We start from the raw sequence: 19,355 nt of genomic DNA on the forward strand, positions 1-19,355 counted from the left end.
GGTTTTGGTAGCCCCTGTGAAAGGTGGTAGCTGAGATGGCTGCCGTCAGAGCAGTTCATGGAGCCTGCAGCCTTGGAGAAAGAACGCTGCCAGAACAGGCTGGGCATCACGTAAATTGTCCTGGCAGAATATATATGGTTTGTGATCCCTAAGATTAGCACTTCTGCTCTCCACTATCCTCACTTTAAGGCACATAGAGCCTACTTTTTGATAAGCATTTCCTTCCAGAGCTAAAACACTCAAAAGTGTTTTTACATGGTAAATATATATATTCAAAGACTGCTATTATCAACTCGAAAGTCACAATACCGTTTGAAAATGCATAGCGTAGCTATTTATGACATGAGTGGCAGAGAAAGGGGGGAGTAAAAAAAAAAAAAACCTCTTTCCTGGCAGCTCTCTCACTCTGTATTTTTTTCCTGTAGTCTGTTGAGCCGTGTAAAAACAGTCTGTGAACAGGCGGCAAGCGCGACTTCCCTCATGTTCGCTGCCGCGGCGCAGGCCCGGCCAGGACGGGTCGGGAAGACCCAGACGGCGGCCACGGGATGGCGGCCCCACGGAGCGCGTATCCACGAGCGGCCGGGGATGTTACGGGGGATGCGGGCGAGCCCCACGCGCGGGCGGGCGCAGCCGCAACGTCGCGAAGCGCTCGGCCGTTGGGGTCACCTTGGGCCCAGCACGCCGCGCCCCCGACCCAAGAGCAGCACACTGCGGGCGGGAGGGAGCTCTGGACAAAGGGCACAGGGCCGCTTATACGGCACCGCCCCGTGAGGCCGGGCACTGGCCGGGGCTACACAGAGGCGGCCGTGCCCCCGCCGCGGGCGCGGAGGCCGAGGGCAACCCGACCGCCCCGGCCCTCTGTGAGCCACCGCTGGCACGGGCGAGCGCCGCCCCAAGCTCCTGTAGCCCCTTGTCTGTCCGTCCCCTCCTCCACTCGGGCCCGGCCTCTGGGGCAGCGCCCCCCGCCTTCGGCAGCGGCGGAGTCCAGACCCATGGACGGCGGCATCCCGCGCCCCGCGCGCCCCCGGCGGGCGGCGTAGCAGAGAGGAGGCACCGCCCCGGCCGTCATTTCCGCCGTGTGTCGGGGTGGGGGAGGGGGGCATAGCGCTCGCCTCCTCCTCCGCGGCGGCCGGAGACACAGAGACCTAGCGCGGGGCGAGGGGAACCAGTCGCCGCCGCGCCCGCGGGCCGCGCCGCCCCGCCAGCAGAGCCCTGCCTCCTCCCGCCGCAGCCGCCCGGCATACTTCCCGCCCCCCCGGCCCCGCGCCGCCTCGGCCCGGCCATGGGGAACGCAGCCACCGCCAAGAAGGGCAACGAGATCGAGAGCGGTGAGTGAGGGGGACCCGCCGCCTCCGCCCGGCGCCTAGCTCCGCTCCCCGAGGAGGGGCCGGCGGGCTGGGCCCTGCGCGCCGCTGTCGCAGGCCCCGCGGCCTAGCGGTTGAGGCGCCGAGCCCCCTGCCCCGCGCAGGCGTGTGCGCGTCGGTCGTTGGCTCGGCGCGGCCTGCTCGTCCCCGCGGAGAGCTCGTCTCCGGGTTTAGTGCCCGAGGCAAAATGAGGGACGAATCCGCCTGCGGCTGCTGGGCCGAGGCCGCTGCCGGGCCGCTCGTCCGGCTGTCCTGCAGCAGGTGTCTGTCCCTGGCCAAGGAGGAGCCGCTCCACGGCGGGGCCCGGGTGTCGGCGGGCAGGTGTCAGCGCCTCCGCCAGCCTCCATCCTGGCCCCGGCCAGCTCGCTTTCCCCACCCATGAACACACCCTTGCCGGCGGGGGAGGCCGCCCGCCGCGCTCCGTCTGCGACGGGAGGGTTTTCATCCCGCTGCGGCGAATGTAGGTCAGAAACTCCTGAGCCAGCTCGGATCGTGCAGCCCCGGTGACCCCGCCGGTGCTGCCGCTCCCCGGACACGGCCCCAGCCCCGCGGCGTGTTTACATCGGGAGCGCGCCGGGAGAGCAAACGCTGCTCCAGATCCGTGGGTAAAATGGAAGACAAAAGCATTGATCTGAACTTGTCATTGCAGGGTGCTTTTTGCTGTTTTGTTTTCTTCTCCCTGAATATTTCAGCATGATCTTAAAATGTTACAAAGCTGATTCAGTTGAGGGGAGGAATACAGACTTTATTTTTAGCAAGTTAACTTCCTTACTTTTCTTCTAGTGGAAAACTTCGGGTATGTTTGTGATGGATAAGAGAAAAGCCAAGACGTAGAGAGCAGCCGGTTGTGCAAGCTCAGTGTTCCTACAACAATACCCTTTGTTACTGGAAATTCCTTGGGCTGTGTTAAAGTGGAAAGAAGTTTAAACATCCAAGTTACTTTTTTTTTGGCAGTTTGTTTACTTTTTGAGTGTTTATTACTTGAGGCTTGAGGTAGAACCGAGTAACCCCATTTGTCGGCTAGCGCCTACCCACATATTCCTCTGCTCCTGGGGAGCTGTATGAGTGTCTCGAGGTGTGGGACCCGGGCTCTGCTTCACCTGCCCAGTCCTGCTCTGTGGTTTTGCCTTCCAGTTCTTGCATCTTATCTCAGTATTATTATTATTATAGATTTCACAATCCAAATGTTTATAAGTATTTGACCATTACTGTTTAGTGTTTTTTATTTATTTATCAGAGTGCATTAATTTTTGATAGGGAGTATTTTAGCCTACCTGTAAAGATATGTGTGGAGAAGGAGAGGGAGAGTGGGTGAGTTGTTTGAGGTACTTCAGATGACAACACTGCATATTGTACTTCATAGTAGCTGTATCGTTATTAATCTGTACAGTTAAATAACACTACACCACGCAATGTTTACTTCTAATTCTTAATAGATTCTTTCCTTTTATTACCAAATACAGTGATTTTTAGGTTGCAGGAGGAGTTTGCTTCAGAACTCCTATCTCCTTTTATTAGAGCTTAAAAATGAAATGGCACTGTAAATATCAAGCTCAGATGTTCAGTTACTCAGTATATTTAGCAGCTGAAAGCTCTGTAAGGTTTCAGCTTCTGTTTCTTCATCATTGCCATCCTGCTGGGAAAGACCAGGATTCACTTACTGTGGAGAATCAATAGTATATGAATACTATATGTATAGACACAAATTACTAGAAACAAGTCTTGGTTTACTGGTAGTGAAAGTTGATGTGTAGTCTATTGATACAATACATGAATGCTGAAAACTGAGAAAACATAAAATATGATGGAGCTTTATTATTTCAGATATGCGTATGCATGGTTGGACCAGTTTTCCTGGTTTGTGTGTTAAATGTCCTGAGTAGTACATATTCTAAACTTCAGATCTCTGAAAATAAAGTTATTTGAAGTGGTAACAGAAAAATATCCAGGTTTGACTCATAAAGGTGATGTTATGCTCTTGATCTGTGCATGGAGCTTATGGTATTGTGTGGATCAAGGACATGCTAAGGTCCCTGAAAGAACAATGAAGGGTAACGCAGCTTCCACTGATAACTATACTTCATGAAGTTCATGAAGTGTAATTTGAGACCTCTTTCACTATCTGTGGTCAGCACAGTAAATGCGGTTCACCTCACTGGGGCCCTTATGTTCTTCGTGTTTACTTTAGCTTTCCATGTATATTCAGATACCTTCAATACTTTTTACTTCACTTGAGCTGCAAAGAGGAATAAAACCAGTTATAGGTGAACACCAGTAATAGAAAGGAGCAAATGTTTCAAAGTATTCCTAGGCAGAAGTTGCAGGTGAATGAAATCTGAATGCTGGTTAATTTTCTTCAGCCTAGCCACCAAAAAAGTGGACCAGGCTTGCATAGGAGGGTGAGATACATGGCTGTATAGACAGAAGATGGGAAGCTTCAGCATAGTCTATTAAGGCTTTCCTTCTATGCTCTTCTGTTCCATATTCTCCTAATATGCAATGGCTTTTGATTCGGAGGACTAAAATAAGAAGTGATCATTTACAAAAGAGAAGCTTAAGGGTTCTGTACCTGTTTTAAATGGGTTTATGGTTTTTCACAGGGCACAGCAGCCTGCAAATTCTGAGGGTCTTTTAGAATAACAGTGTAAATGTTTTTCATTTGGAGTCTGAAGAGACACAGTTGTTAGTTTTCTGAAAAGTTTGACAAAGTTTGATCCCTCATCCTAATATTCATTTAATTATTCATTGTTTGGGTTTGTTGGGGTTCTTTTTTCAGTTGCTGATTTATAGTAGTTGAAAAACCTTATTTTGCAACACATGAGTTAAAAATGTCAACATGTAGTAGATTAAATATTAAAAAAAAAAAAAAAGCCACAGGCAGTCTACCTTAACTTGTTGCAATTACTGTAGGAAAATGTTAGCTGCTTTAATGTTCATTGTCTTGGAATCATTTGTTGAAGTAGCACACAACATAAAGTAAATGTAACTACAACACATCTCTTGAGTTTTAAAAAGGTTATATTGTATTTTTTTAATCCAGTAAGTGAATCTGTTACTTCCAAGAGCATTATTGATTTTATATGAAACGGGAATGTTTTGACTGCTAGAACTAGTTTATGAGCTGGAATGAATGTAAGCCCTGCAAATTGTAAAGTTTGTAGAGAGCTGTAGCATTGGGGTTTTTGGTGTTTCGTTTTTTTTCCTTCAGGTAACTTGATAGTACAGATTTTTTTTTTAAGTAATTATGATGTGTGTCTCTGAATTATTTACCCCTTCAGATGTGCAGGATAATGTCATACATGATAGCAAAAAGTTTGTTTAGAAATTCATTAGTAATCTCACAGGTGTTTTGTTTGGTTTGTTTTTTCCTAGCTTCAGTCCTACTTAGCTGTGATCTTGTCTGTCTGTTTCTTTTTAATCGCCAAACTGGATTAGAGACCAGGTGATTAGAACACACTCTTGGGTGACTGGCTGATAAGTATACTTTCTCTTCTTCCAACAGATCTTGAAACCACATAGGCTTGGCTTCTGGGTTATGTTAGCCAGGATTCAAATGATCTTTGCTGCTTTTTCTATAGGAATATGTGGTAGGAAATTGCTATTAAAATATATGCTTAAAATTAAACTATACGTGATTTTCAAAGCATAATTCTGTACATACACCTTCTTACCTGGTAGCCGTATCTCCAGCTTCTAGTGCAGGAGGAATTTATTAATCTAGAACGGCTTTACTAACTTCAACTCCTGTGGTCTTTAAATACCCAAGTACAGTGTGTGTGATGTGTATTCTGCATGTGAGTTTTATGTTCATTCACTCCTCCTCAAAGTGTTCCCACTACAATATATTCAGTATGACAGAGTTCCTATTATAGTCAATTCTTCCCTTTTTAAAACTCTTATAATTATTCTGTAAGTAGTGCTTCTTTGAAATGTGCTTGACAGGAAGATGCAGCCTCCTTCATTTTCCTTTGCCAGTAGATTTTAATTTCCTCGGGACATTTCTTGGAACTAAGATTTTTTTATTTTTTTTATTTTTTTATTTCTTATTTTTCTTGTGCATTCAGTGCTGGGTCATTCTGCTGTATTTACTCATTGAGGACCAAAAGAGACCACAAGTTTGTTTTTTGTAAAGACTGGATGAGGCAAACCTCTGTTATTACTGACCTTGATTAGATTAAAATCAGTGAAGTGGAGGTGAAAATCTTGTACATTACTTTTCCAAGCTTGCCAATTCCCCGTGACTCTTCCAGAGACCTTGTTTCAGTGTTTTTAAGTGTGGTATTGTTCAACAGTTGTTTTTCTTATCCTTTCTGATTTTGAAATGGATAGCTTTTGAGGCCTTGCTTACACATTCTAGAAACATCAGCTATAGTATGTATTGTATAAATAGTAATTAACAATATATATTCCAGTGATGCTGGAATGGACTGTGTGCATAACATCTCTAAATGATGCATAAAAAGCTTCTTTCCTTATACTTTCGGGCTTGTATTGTCTTACTATTCATCAGCTGGGTGTCAACAATAAGGAAATAAGGAATTTTCAGCATTGTCTGAATATCAGGAGTACTTATAATTACCTGCTGAAGAACTAAAAATTCCTTTGCTGTAATAAACAATGTAAGACTGCCAGTATGCACCATCTGAAAAGAGGCACCATCTGAAAATTCTGCTTTAATTAAAATCAAAATGCTTATTCACAGCTTGGACTAGCAAGAGAGAGGCTATCATTCAGTAAACAGTAGCCACATGGTAGCATAACAAAAGGTCAGAAGGACCTCCAAGTGACAAATTAGTTTATGCATTTTGCTGTTGCAGTTGGGCCTTTATTACAGCCTCAGACGGCTTTAAAGATGGAATATTTTAAATTACTTGACATTCCCTTGTTTCTGGCTTTCTTTAGTGTTTGTTCATTTACCCATATATCCACATTCGTAGAAATGACACAGTCAAAAGTAGTATCTTGAAAAATACTCAGATTTCTCATACTTTTGGCAGCAGTCGCGTTGGTCCTCAGTGTAATTAAGGCTGTATCTGTGCTGCAAAAGCTGTCTCGTTAGTACAGGGAGCAGAATGTGGACAGAGAAGTAAGAGAAAAACCTGTGAGGTCGCAATGCTGCAAGTTAGGGTGTTGTAGGCTGCCCTGCTTTGCAGTGTGTGTCACGCTGTCCTGGAGTCTTCTTCAGTTAGTTAATTTCTTCCGTAACTGACACATCTGTCCTTTGGACAGAGCTGTGGAAAGGCCTTTGGATGACTGTCAGATTTTATGTGTTCTGCCTGCATCCTTACTTTAGACATCGTGAAGGGCTTGTTTGCCCAGAAGCACTTTTTTTTTTTTAAACTACAGCAGTTAGTTTAATAAAGGATATTGTCTCTGCTACACAGCACTCTAGTTCCGAATCAGATTCAAGTACAGCACATTTTTTTTAATCAGTGCTTCTGCTCATTTAAGTTTGGAGAGCTTTCAGTGTTAGGAACCTTGAGTCCATGAGGATTTTTCCTATGAACTTGTAAAACTTAGGGCTAGAACTTTGCAGTCTGCCCTGCAGTACTGCTCTCAAGCTTCGTCTTTGTTGCAGGTGCAAGGTGCTATTTCATAAGCATTTCTATCAGCTGCAGTTCTGCTTTTCTGTGCCTGCCACTTCTCCTGCCTCTGTGCCCTCAAGTGTGCTGGAGCAACTGTTTATGATACAGCAAGGTGAACTGAATTTGAGATTGATCTAGGTTAAAAATAACCCTGCAGAAAAGGGAAAGCAGAAGAGACTTACTTAACCTGGATCAGCTTCCTGATCCAGTTCACTGCAGCTGCCCTAGCAGTTGTACCAGTGCAGGTATGACACAGAGGTGGCACTGGATAGCGGGAAGAAAATAGGGGTTGCCTGACCTACTGCTCTTGCCAAAAGGAGAGCTGTGGTGTTGTGGTTTCAGGCTGTACTGCAAGTCTTTTCCTACTGTAAATGGTTTCTACATTGTGAGGTAGAAGTGCTTCCTGGAGAATGGGAGAGAGGACAAAATACCAGTGAAACTGTTAAGGAGGTAAGTGAAGCGAGAAATGTGGTGTCTTAGGAGTTTTGAAACTAGAAGAGAAAATCATAAAATTACTTTTACTTTCCTTTTTTTCCCTTTTTTTTTTTCCTTCTTTCCCTACCCCTGGTATGGTTAGGAAAGGATTACACACATTCCTCTGTGTAATTTTATTTATTTGTGTTATCTTGGTGTTCAGTAGAGCTGGTCGTGAATCAGGACCCCATTTTGTTTGTACAAACACCAACCAGACAATTTATTCTCCCAAACCTACATGTTTTTGTTGTTGAATACAGACAGATGGGAAATACAAGATGAGACTATTCATCTATGTAGCAGGAGAATCAGTATAAAGCAATTTGAAGGTATGTTTGTAGATGTTGCTGTTCAGGAAGCTGAAAGGAAGATACTGGGGTAGCCATGTCTATGGTGTTCAGGATCATCAGCAGTAAATGACGGCCTCTTCAGTGCTTGATTGAGCCTGTCTCTTTGTGTCCTGCTTGCTGTTTCTTCAGCACTGCAGCAGAACAATGTCCACTAAGAGTAAGGTGTCACAAAATGGCTGAGCCTGTTTGGTGGCTTGTACTGTTGAAAAATCTGGTTTTATTCCTAGATGCTTCACAAGTCAGAGCTCAAGTGTTCTTTTTCTGATGCATTGATAAGCTGTTTTACATAGGCAGAAAACCATGTGTGTTTTATCTCTTTGGTTATCTATAATTATTTTGCATGCCAGATCAATTCATTGAGGTGTCAGATGGCAATAGACAGATTCATAGGAAGCGCTGAAAGCACTGTTGGTGATGAAATGGTGAGGTGGCAAGGAGTCTCTTTTCTTAGTACTGAGCTATTAGATTAACTCAATAGTTTCCTAAACCTGACTCTGCTAACTTGTAAGTGATTACTCTAAACTATCTCATTGTCTGCCTTTGTTCATATAATTATTTTTTTCAGGGCTTGAAGGCTCTAGTGAGAGACGTTAGCATGTAGCAGTTAGATTTTACTTTTTAAAGCTTTTAGAATTATATGAAGATAGAGAAAAAATGGCAAAACATTACTTCTTTGCATCTCCATACCTAGCTTATAGATCTTTAAAACTTTTAGAACTAAGAGTTTTTTGTTTAGTTTTATCGCTTTGTATTTAGTTTCAGGGTTTTTTTTTTTGCCAATTTGGAACATTTCTTATTTTGAATATCAAAGTTTTTATTCATTCGTTTTCTCATCCTTACACTATTTTCAACTTCTTCCCTGTCCAGAGGGGTTAATCTGTAACCATAGAGGGCTTGCTAGCTTGTGATATAATGAGTTCTGGTACGTATTCTTAGATAGGCATGTAGTAAGTGAGGTTTAGACTAACTCTGTGGGTTGCTTAACATTTTACCTTGTAATAAAGGTGTGGAAACACTTTGTTGGTTCTGTTTTATGGTGATTTGGTTTTGTTTTAAAAAAGCCACAGATTTTATGACTTCAGGCTAAACTGCTTTGTTTTCAATGGTTCTTTACATTGGGGTATCATCTGTAATTTTGAGCCATAGTTTTGAATGTTTTGGAAAATCAGAGAGGTATGTAAATACACTCTTCCTGTTAAACTGGCCTCCAGACTCTGAGAAGGCAAAAATCTTTTCCATGACATAGCTGTTCTCTACCAGAGAAAGCCTGATGGCCATTTTGAGCCAAGTTCTCTCCTTAGGAAGGGCAGAGTTACTGTTCTATCTTGCACTGTTTCTTCTGAGAGATAGGGCATCTGTGTGATAGACTAACACTTAAATGTTTCATATGATGTTAAAACAAGGGGCACAGAAAATCATCCTTCAACACATTGTGATGAATGAATATCTAATCTGCTGGGTGGTTTGTAGAAGTAAATGTTAGTTTAGTTATCCCTCTGCCTTTTTGTTAATACACTGTAAGGTTTAAACAGAGGACATCAGGAACTTCTTGCTTATTTTCATTCAAGTTAGGCTGTTTCCAGCAAGTATGTGCTTGTTAACCTACTGCACTTGCTGTTAGCACTTGTCTGGAAACCCACAGACTTCCACAGCTGCGGCGTGGTTCACAAAATTTAAAGCAAAGGAAACTGCATTTCTGGCACGAAGATGAAAACTTTAAAGGTAGAAAAGATTGTTATTTTGCTTGTGCCCAGAATCCGTTGCTCTTCCTTCTCATGAAATGACATAATTAAGGGTGTATGTACTCAGGTACATCAGCAGGTGCATTGTAATAGTAATTAATGTTAGTTTTGATTACTATGATATTAGGCAGTTTGAAATTCTTTGTCTTCTAGCAGGTAACTAATAGGTTTATTGTCTATTTAAATTCTAATTGTTAAGCATATGATAATCTAGCCTTACTTCGCACAGGGGGAATGTGACTTCACCAAAGTCTATCATTAAGATGAAGTTTTTAATGCAAATTACCTGCATTCAAGCATTTTATTAACGGATCCATAGATTAATGTGGAGCCGGGAGGTTTTAATCAGAGTTTCTTATTGAAAAACAGGGTATGTGGTGAGAGAGAGTGAAAAAAAGGGTTCCATATTTAAAATCATGCCAAACCAATTTAAAAGATCATGGTATTTGCTTCTAACAGGTGTCATTATGATGAAAGGAGATAAGTTTTCATTGACTTGTTGAGGAATATTTTATGTCAGACAGTTTTTAAAAATCAGTGCTTCTGACATATATTTGGTCCTGAGAAGTAGTGGTCTCACCGGAATTGAGGGCTGTGCATGCTCTGCAGTCCCAGTACTGGTACTCTGCTTTGGGAATTATGCGTTAGACATCCTAAAGCAGTAGGCTGCAACATGCATCCTAGTTTCTCTCTATAGCTTAAAAATGTACATTGTAGTGGTAGCTGATGATGTGAACTGAACTTCAGAGTGGAATAAGGTGCTAGATTATTTAGTTTAATAGCTTATATGAATATCAAATTGCAGAACAAGTCAGTCTTGTGATTAGTTTAAATCTATAACAGCTTCATAGGTTAAGGAATTGCCTGGGAGGTTCAGGGTTTATAGTGCTTTTTAATGGTTCTTATGGTTGTCTACTGGTTCTTTTGCAAATTAGCAGATGTTTTTTATCTCTCAGTCTCTTGAGGACTAGTGATCAGATGCAAAACTGACACAAAGCCAAAATTAACTGAATTTTTACGAAGGTTACACCAATACCTAATAACAGTTCAATTTTTATCTAAATTTTGTCAATTGTTATGACACGCTTTCCTCCAAAGCGTGTCATAACAAAGTATTTCTCTTTCAATGCTACCTACATAATAATCCAACTGTTTATTTAGTATGAAGAAATTATTTAATTCACATATTAACTTATCTCTTTTTATATTGGACTCCAGGGTAGAACATTCTTGTACTTTAAATTAGTACGTCCAAGGTGTTGGAGCTTTTTTATCTCCTATTTTCATGGCTGATAACATTTGTTGCCATTTGTAGGTAGCGAACATATTAAACATGTTGCATCTGAGGTGAATATTCAGGAAAAGCTTGGCAAGGATGGCAGAAGGTGCTGAATGATTTCCATATGAAGAATTACTATGTGACATCTCTTCTATCTAAAATCGACAGAGGATGTGATCTGTAAAATTACCAATCTCTGTGTGGTGTGTGAAATGAGCAGTGTCCTATACTTGCCCTATTCTTGCTTTTGTTAAGCAGTCACTTTGAGTCACTTTTTCTGTTGGCTTTTTCCTTTGGGACAGATCAGTTTAGTCCTAATAAAACAGTAGAGCCTGCCTTGAGATGAGGAACTACAGAAAAAGAGGGTGGAGAGAAACCAGGCAACAGCTAGTAAAAAATGTGTGAGTCAAGAAATTTACAAACGGGGAGATAAAAGGAACCCTTAGCAGAGTATAGTGTGGGTCTTGTCCGTGTTATTCTGTCCTGGAAGAGGGAGCTTATGAAAGCTAGTCAGAGATGTTCTGCCTGAAGAGGTGGAAGTAAATGCCAAAGGTGTCAGGGTCATCCTGTGAAGCTTCTTCCTCCTAGTTGCAGCTTGGTCAGAGCCAGTGGAGTTGATGAAGAGATCCTGCGTCGCATAGAGCTTTAGAGAGGAAGTGCATAAACATAAAGGTGAGCAAAGAATCTTAATAAGAGATTTTGGAGAAGCTGGAGGAGGTGTTGCTGTTTGTCCCACTAAGGCCATGGCACGTGTGTGTTCTACAGGGAGCTAAACTCTTGGGACTTCATTAGCAGTATGGATGTGCCCGTTCTTTAAAGTAGTTTTCCTGGCTGGGCTCTGGATGTAGCCCAGAGTACAAGATGGCATCTTGCGTCTTCTGATGGTAGGAGATCTTGTCTCCTGTCTGGGCAGGGCCAAAGGTGAGAAAGTGAAGTATGAATGCATAGTGGAATTTTCCAGGACAAGGTGGGAAGATGAACTGGGTGTCATGAAGCTGACTACAAATACTGTCTGGGGAAACAGTTGTGTATCACAGGGACAAGGATCTTCTGCTGGTCTTACAGGTGCCTCAATCTTGTAACTAGGAGTTACACTGTTGCTGTAGAGGTGGCATTGCAGGTCAGGGCACCCAGGACTAGCTTCATGCCAGGTACTCTAAGCCCCTTTATTATGCTGCTGCCACAGATGCCAAGTATACTTAGTGTGTTGTATAGTTTCAGCACCTTTAGTATTTTCCTTTGATACCTGTTACAGTGAGTCTCTTATTTATGTGCAGTTGTAGCCTTCTTTGTGCACTTAACTGTATTTCTTGCTGTCCTCACCTGTGTTTTCCTGTAGTCTGCATGAGACAGTTTTATGTTGCATTAAAAAAAATGTTTCCTGTACCAGACGTGCTTTTTGTTTGTTCTTTATGTCATGATAATTGTAGGTGCTACTTGTATACCTTCAAACCGTTTTTTGTTTGGGGGGTTCTGCTGTTATTATTTTAATGGGTAGTGTCTCTTTAGAAGCTTCCTATTTTCAGGAGCTGAAGTGGTGTTATAGAGTTGTTCCCTTCAGGAGAGTTGTGTTTTCTTGGTGGTGATGGGTTTGGAGGTTTTTTTTGTTTATTTGTTTTAAACAAAAGTGTTTTGGAAATTATTAGCAGAAGGAATATAGAATATAATTTGGCCAGATAATTTGTGCTTTTCAATTGTAAGATAGTGTTATACGATGATTTGTTGGAATTTTTGAATCTGTTGTAGCCACAATTACTTGTTGGTATTGCTGATGCTTTTTTCAAGACTTCTTTTAGAAGCAGTTTTATAGTTTCTGCTGGGCAAGAGCTGTGTTTTCAGAGTAGAACCTGATTTTTGCTGGTATGATGTTTTGTTTTTCTTAAAAAAAACCAACCACCACTAAAAAAAACCCGAAACCCAAAAAACAACAACAAACAAAACCCAGCCAACCAAACCAAGCAAAAATCCATGTTTGTATGGTCTCCATCTTCAGGTTTCAGGCTATAGTTAAGAAACTTTTTTCAAGTTGTTGCTTACAGTGTAGTTACATGATGAATTTTCTTTGGCAGTAAAGCTGGCTTGAAAAAAATACCTGCCCTGACTGCCCCTGCAGGTCTGGGCTATAATTTGCAGCTCCTCAAGTGCCAGTACAGCTGTTTGAGGATTGCTCTGAAGTGTCATCAAAATGGTTAAATCCCTTGCTCCTGCTCTGCTCTTCTAACCTGTTGATTTCATGGACCTCTCTTAAACTATGGCCTAACTTTATGTGGGACTGATACAAAGGAGGGAAGTGAAAGAAAGGGTGAAACATTGTTGTAAGTGAATTTTTCCACTGAAGAAAATGAAGCATTTGTATGAAGGGAAGCAGAAAATGCTAGTGTCACACAGTGTTGATCTAAGCTTTTAGACATGTTAACCTGAGATGGTTTTTAATTTGAGGGGCTCTTTGGAGCCTTCCTTTGAACCAGAGATGTTGCTTGACTGACTTCTGTAATGATGTGCTTCAACACACCATTCTCAAATACTGTCAGTGAAAGCTGTCTCATTTATGCTTACTAGTGAGACTGAAATAGTATTTGTACATTTTAGTTCTTCAGTGTGATTGCTCTCATGGTCGTCAGAGCAAAGTTTATTTTGACAAAGTCATCAAAAGGATCCCAAGTCTTTTTCTTCATATTTTTAATTACTCCAGAATGTACTCAAGCTTTTGTTAGGACAAATAAAACTGGAAGATGACTAAAATGTACACACTTATTTTAGATACAGCATGTGAGTAGAGTGTAACAGGAGGAAGGAGACATGCAGATCTGTGTAGTAGCACAATGAAAGATGTGAAAGAACCAAATATCAAAGCTGGCCTAAACTACATAGTAAGGCTAGAGGTATAAACACTGCAGATTCAGTATGATCTTCAACAAGAAAAATGAAGGCATCTCTTACATTTACCTTTTCTGCAGCGGAACTGAATTTTCCACTAAATGGTGAAGATACCAATTTTTCTGCAGGATATATTTTTCATTTAAAGTGAACATAAAGTTTGTAGCCTTACTGCCCTTTCTTTCAAAAGATTACTTGTGGTAGTTCTGCCATTCTTTGTGTGAAAATAATCCCCAACAGAAAATAGTAGTTGGCTGGTTTTTCACAGTTCTATTCAGAACACTGTAATTTTCTCCACCGACTAAATTGACTCATTCATTTCCACTAATACATACAAACTTACTTGTTCTGCTGCCAGTCCTCTTGTGAAGAGGACTAGCCCGAAACACAGTGGCTGGGAAAACAGGGTAGTAGATGTTCAGTATGGAAAGCCTATAAAACACAGTTTTTTCACACATAGTCCTTTAGGACTTGGACATGGGAGGGAGATTTTTCACAATGAGAACAATCAGCCGTTGGAATAATAGCCCCAGGGAAGTGGTGAATTCCCCAACATTGGAGACTTTTAAAATTTGAGTGGACAGAGTGCTGGGCCATCTTGCCTAGACCATCCTTTTGCCAAGAAAAGCTGAACCAGGTGATCCTTTAGGTCCCTTCCAACCTGGTTTCTATGATTCTGTGATGTGTAATGCTGAAGCTGAGTAGCAAAGCAAGTGTGTTGAGCTTAAGATTGTTACTTGTACAGCTCTTGAGAGGGGCTTATAGAAAGTGACTGCATGTTGGGAAGGAGAGGATAGAGATCGGGTACATTTATGAGGAAGAGAGCATTGGTGAAAATTTGGATTTCTCTCAGATTGCCTGAAGAGGGCAAGAGTTACATGAATAGCTGTTGTGATTTCCTGTTGAATGTACATTTAATCATGAAAAAAAGGAGACACTTAGTGAGCTTGGGGAAAATTCATGATGCAGTTGCTAAAGACAAATTATATTCATATAATGGGCATAAGACACAATACTGGTGGTTTTCTGAGAGTCAAAGTAGTAGTAAATACTGAAAAAGAAAGATGCAAGAGAATAAAGCAATATTATGATTATCACTATTAAGCATTTACTAATGATACAAGTAGGAGCAATAGCATTATTGCAGAGGAATATTCTCCCTCTTCCAGAATAGAGGAGCACCTAGTGTTACATGTAAATAAGTATACACACACATATACAGATACACTTACATATACATATGTGTGTGTGTATGTATATATATATGTGTGTGTGTGTGTGTATATATATATATAAAAAACTCTTGACACATATAAAAACCTGATTTTCCTTATTGGAAATAAGGAATATTAACTTTTTGTTGTGTTAGGAAAAAAAAAATGATCGTTTTCTGGTACACAAATCTCTTAATGTTACTTTTCTTTGGGGTCCTCACTGACAAGAAGCCATTGGACCTTTCCTTTCACTCTAAGAATATGATGAAACAGTGAATCCCCTTATTTGTGTTTATGTGATGAACTGTTGAATAAAAGGTAGCATTGCATTTTTTCTGTGTTTCCTCATATGGCACAGCATATTCTCTCATGAAAGATTAAATTGCAGATGCTGCTGACATCTGTTACTGTTTGGGAGGTTCTTGTCTCTTTGGAGGAGGGTTATCTGAATTGTAATTACTTGTCTCCCGCAGCAGTAACAACTTTTCAGTATCCTTTTGTAGGAGACAATTTAGAACCACAAACAAAAACAATTCTTCATTTTTGTAGCTATCTATTTTTACTGGTGTGGTTTTCTGGTCTAAACACAGCTTAATTGTCACAGCATTGGTTAGTGTAGAACTGAACTTAGAGGACTGCTATGTGAAGTACCAAAATACTGTGCTTAGAATTAGGCATTGTTGCTGCTTAAGAAGTGCTTCCAGAAAATCATTCTTCTCAAGTACTTCTTCAGTAGTGATGGTATTTAAGAAGGGACAGCAAAATTAGAACAGTTTTGAAAGATGACCTACAAGCAGATATAAATCTGGTCCTTCAAGTTGTTACAATTTAAGAAGGCAAAAATGTAGTCATAACAGTAGTCTGATATTTATAGCATACTTTGTACTGAAGTATGCATATACTGTATGTGTAGATGGAATTCACTTAACTGAAGGAGAATCTGAACAAGGGGAAGAGGATATTTTCCGCTGCCACCATTTTGTGACTTTTTCACATTGAATAAAGTGAGAAGGGTAACAGTTCTATTGCAGCAAATGTAATTATGCTCTAGGTAAGATAATTGTTTATAAACATCTTACTGTATTTTGGCAAATACCATGTTGGTGAGTGATACACATGAGTTGCAGTTAGAAAAATGGGAAGAATGGTAGCTAATTTATCAAGAGTTACAGCTTGAAGCATTCATGTATTAATAATTTAAAATTCTGTAGTATCCATTAATAATCCATAGAGGTATGTGACATACTACAGGAAATTCGAGATAATGTTACCTTTTTTTAAGTAAATGAACAAAGGGGAGTGGAGATGGTGGCCATTTAATTTTCATATCTTAGTCATTGATTTTGCCAAAGCAACCAAAACAGCCTGTTTCAAGGGAAGTTTTTTTTTATTGTGGTTTTTGGTTGGTTTGGTTTGTTTTTTTGCAGGTGTATTTGTTTTATTGTATAAAGGGAAATTATATTTGATATGTTTATCCTCTTACAGAAATTTTATCATGTGAATCTCAATGTATGGATGATGCTACTATTTCAAACAGCAGTAATTTTGATCAGGAGATAATGGTATTTATATAACTTTGTAAAGAGGCCATAAGTTATTGGCAGTCTAGTGGTGGTGGTGAGGTAGTTCTATTTTGTAATTTGGGTGTCTAAGGTTAGAAAAAAATTGGACATTTACACTCAGATTTTAAAAATTGTTTCATTGATGGGAAAGGGATCTGCTTCTCTTCTATTGGCATGCGTTCATGCTACTAATTCTTTTCTTACCTCAGTTTTCTAGCCTCTTAGCAAAAGCATTTTTAAGAAGTCATTTTCACTTTAAGAAACTGAAAAGCTTTTAGCAATGAAATCAGATATTCTGGTGTTCTGTTAGACAATATAAGTACAACATCTTCATTAATTCAAGTTGCATGATGCAGTATTACTTGGCGATTTATTAACAGGAAGTCTAGCTTAGGAACAAATTGTTTTATGAGTATTGAGACTGTTTTAATTCAGTGTTTCTATTATAGTTCATGTAGCAACATCATGAAAGTATCATCTTTATTGAAGAGTATTTTCTGTTATTACCATAAAGTGATTTTAATCACAGGCACTGTTAGCATTCACACTAACATAAATACTTTGGAGTGTATTTTTCCTGTCCACAAGTGTTTACATACCATGCTTCTACCTCTTTCTGTTTTGTTGTCTGAAATCTAGTATAGAAATTACCACCAGAAATTAACAGGCTGGCAGAATTGCCTTTTTTGTTGGACTTTGCCCCTCAAGTCCTGCACCTATTCAGGTAATCAGAAAGACATTTCCACTTCTAAAAAAATACGACATGTACCTCTTGTTGAAACAAGGTGTCATAGGGTACTTTTTAAGTCTTTGTATTTCAAGCAGGTATTTTTAGATCATATTTCAGGATAACAAGGATATTTTAAATTGTAAACACTGGTGTCTAGTTAAGATTAGAAACTTTGCATGGTAGTATTTTTAACCATAATACTAGTTTAAAATTGCTTTGCTTAGAGTAAAGATTACATTATTTCAGTGTGGTTTTCAGTATCTTACTTTATCTGATATGAACAGGATTATTCAAACCCTTTACGATATGTTTCTTTTACTGCTCCTTTTTGCTCTGACATATATGGTATGATGGGTGGGATAAATTTTTAGTGAAAGTGAGGGATGGAAATGCAGCCTTGCTGTTCTTGGTAAATTAAAAAAAAAAAATTCAACCAAATCGAAGTAGTGTTTTCAATTAAAAAAAATAAAGCATACACAAAAACAATCAAAAAACCCAAACAAACAAAAAAAAAACCAATCCAAAAAACAGGCAGCACAATCCTGAAATATTTCAGGAAGTGGAAGTATAGCACTTGAGGAGTGCACCCGGGTTATCATTTGGTACAGTTGGTAGAGATGTGTGTATGTATGTTTCTAATGGAAATAAAAGGCACAGCAAGAAAGCCACAGATACAGTCTGAGCAAACAGTGAAACATGGAAAAATGTAGCAAGGTATTTTTTGGCAGAACGTGGCTAAATAAGCCTTATTAAGGGCTTCTTGGATTCATTTCTTCTTTGTAAAGGTGTGCTTTTACATGTTCTTTGTAAATACCCAAGGCTGAATTGAGCTAATCCGCAGAGAGCAGCATCTCGCCCATTTCTGTTCGAGTCAGGAGTACATGATGGAAACAGGTAACCAGCTGAGGTCAAATAGTGATGTGCATTTGTGCAAGCACCATGTTTTTTTTTCTTTTTTGACTGACTTACAGCTGTAATGATATGTATTGTCCTGAAGATTATTTTTCTGTATTACCTAGCCATATTTGTTTGCTTTTGATTTATGATTTATTATTTACATCAACAAGCTAAAACATGAATTTTCAACTGATATGTCAGTTTCCTTTCCTAGGCAGTTAAATACCAATATATGCTTTCTCTATAGAATATGATCACATGTCACCAGGTACACAGTGTGTGTCAGTTTATTTTGCAAAGGTGATGATTTGCTGCTAAGAAAGTTTGCAATTCTTATATAAATGTATGAGCTTTTAAAAACAAAATCTGGTGTGACTCTTACAGTTCTGTCAGACCTTTATTGTCCATGAATAAAGGGTCATCGTAAAAAATTAATGGTCATAAAGCTCTGATAACAATTGGGCAAATTAAAACAGTATCATGGGTGGAGGAGAAAGGTTTTTATTAAGGAATTGAACTTGTTCCTCTTATGTATTCTTATGATTCTTCTTGAAATTCTTTCAGATGTAATTAGCATATTTCCATACACACCTTTTTCTGTTGTTGTCGTTGCACCTTTTTTTCAATCTTTCTTTCTATGTAAGTCTGTTTTGGCCAGATTAGCTTTATGTTTCCGTTATGTTTTTGTTCAGATTGGCATTTATTCAGTAACACGCATGCATCACTTCAAACAATTTTCTGTTGAAGTTCTGTATGAAAGTTAATTGATTTGCCGTGTTACCCAAAGTTTATCAATACAGTGGATAGAGGATAAAATGAAACCATAGTTTCCTCCCTGCTTATGTTCTTACAGTCCTAATCACTGTAGAACAAAAGGTATTTTATGCTCCTCCTCCTTCACCACCCCCAAGGAATCTTGCTACTTTCAGTCTTGAGACATTAAGCAATATTCAATAAGCAAGTTTTATTTATATTTTCATTGTTATTTTCAGTGCTTGTTGATCTGCTGTATTTACTGTGAATTATTCTTTTCCTTGGGAGCTGTTTACGAAAGTCATTATTTTAGTTTATGATTGTTTTGTAAACATCAAATTTACCTTTATAACATCCTGCTAAATGAGGAGGTTTCTTATTCCTGTTTTATGAATAGGAAACTAAGGTACAGAGATGAAGGTAAAATGTTTCTCCTTATTTAGGGAGCCCTTTCTGATGTGATGAAGACTTTATTTCTTGAGGCACATATTGCATTAAATCCTCTGAAGTTTTCAGGTGCTGTTTAAA

At 39.9% G+C, this 19,355-nt stretch overlaps 1 protein-coding gene across 1 annotated transcript in view; it reads left to right on the forward strand.

The window, feature by feature from the left end:
- Positions 1–1,140: 1,140 nt before the first annotated feature.
- The window catches only part of PRKACB (protein kinase cAMP-activated catalytic subunit beta), a 72,687-nt gene continuing 54,472 nt past the window's right edge, over positions 1,141–19,355 (forward strand). Inside the window, exon 1 of the mRNA XM_057408331.1 lies at positions 1,141–1,328. Coding sequence (XP_057264314.1) covers positions 1,283–1,328 — 46 coding nt within the window. The 5' untranslated portion in view covers positions 1,141–1,282. The remainder of the gene's footprint in view (positions 1,329–19,355) is intronic.

The sequence above is a fragment of the Pezoporus wallicus genome, unplaced genomic scaffold (genome assembly GCF_028554395.1).
Source record: "Pezoporus wallicus isolate ANWC-B61680 ecotype Strahan unplaced genomic scaffold, APGP_CSIRO_Pwel_v1 contig_4238, whole genome shotgun sequence".
Lineage (NCBI taxonomy): Eukaryota > Metazoa > Chordata > Aves > Psittaciformes > Psittacidae > Pezoporus > Pezoporus wallicus.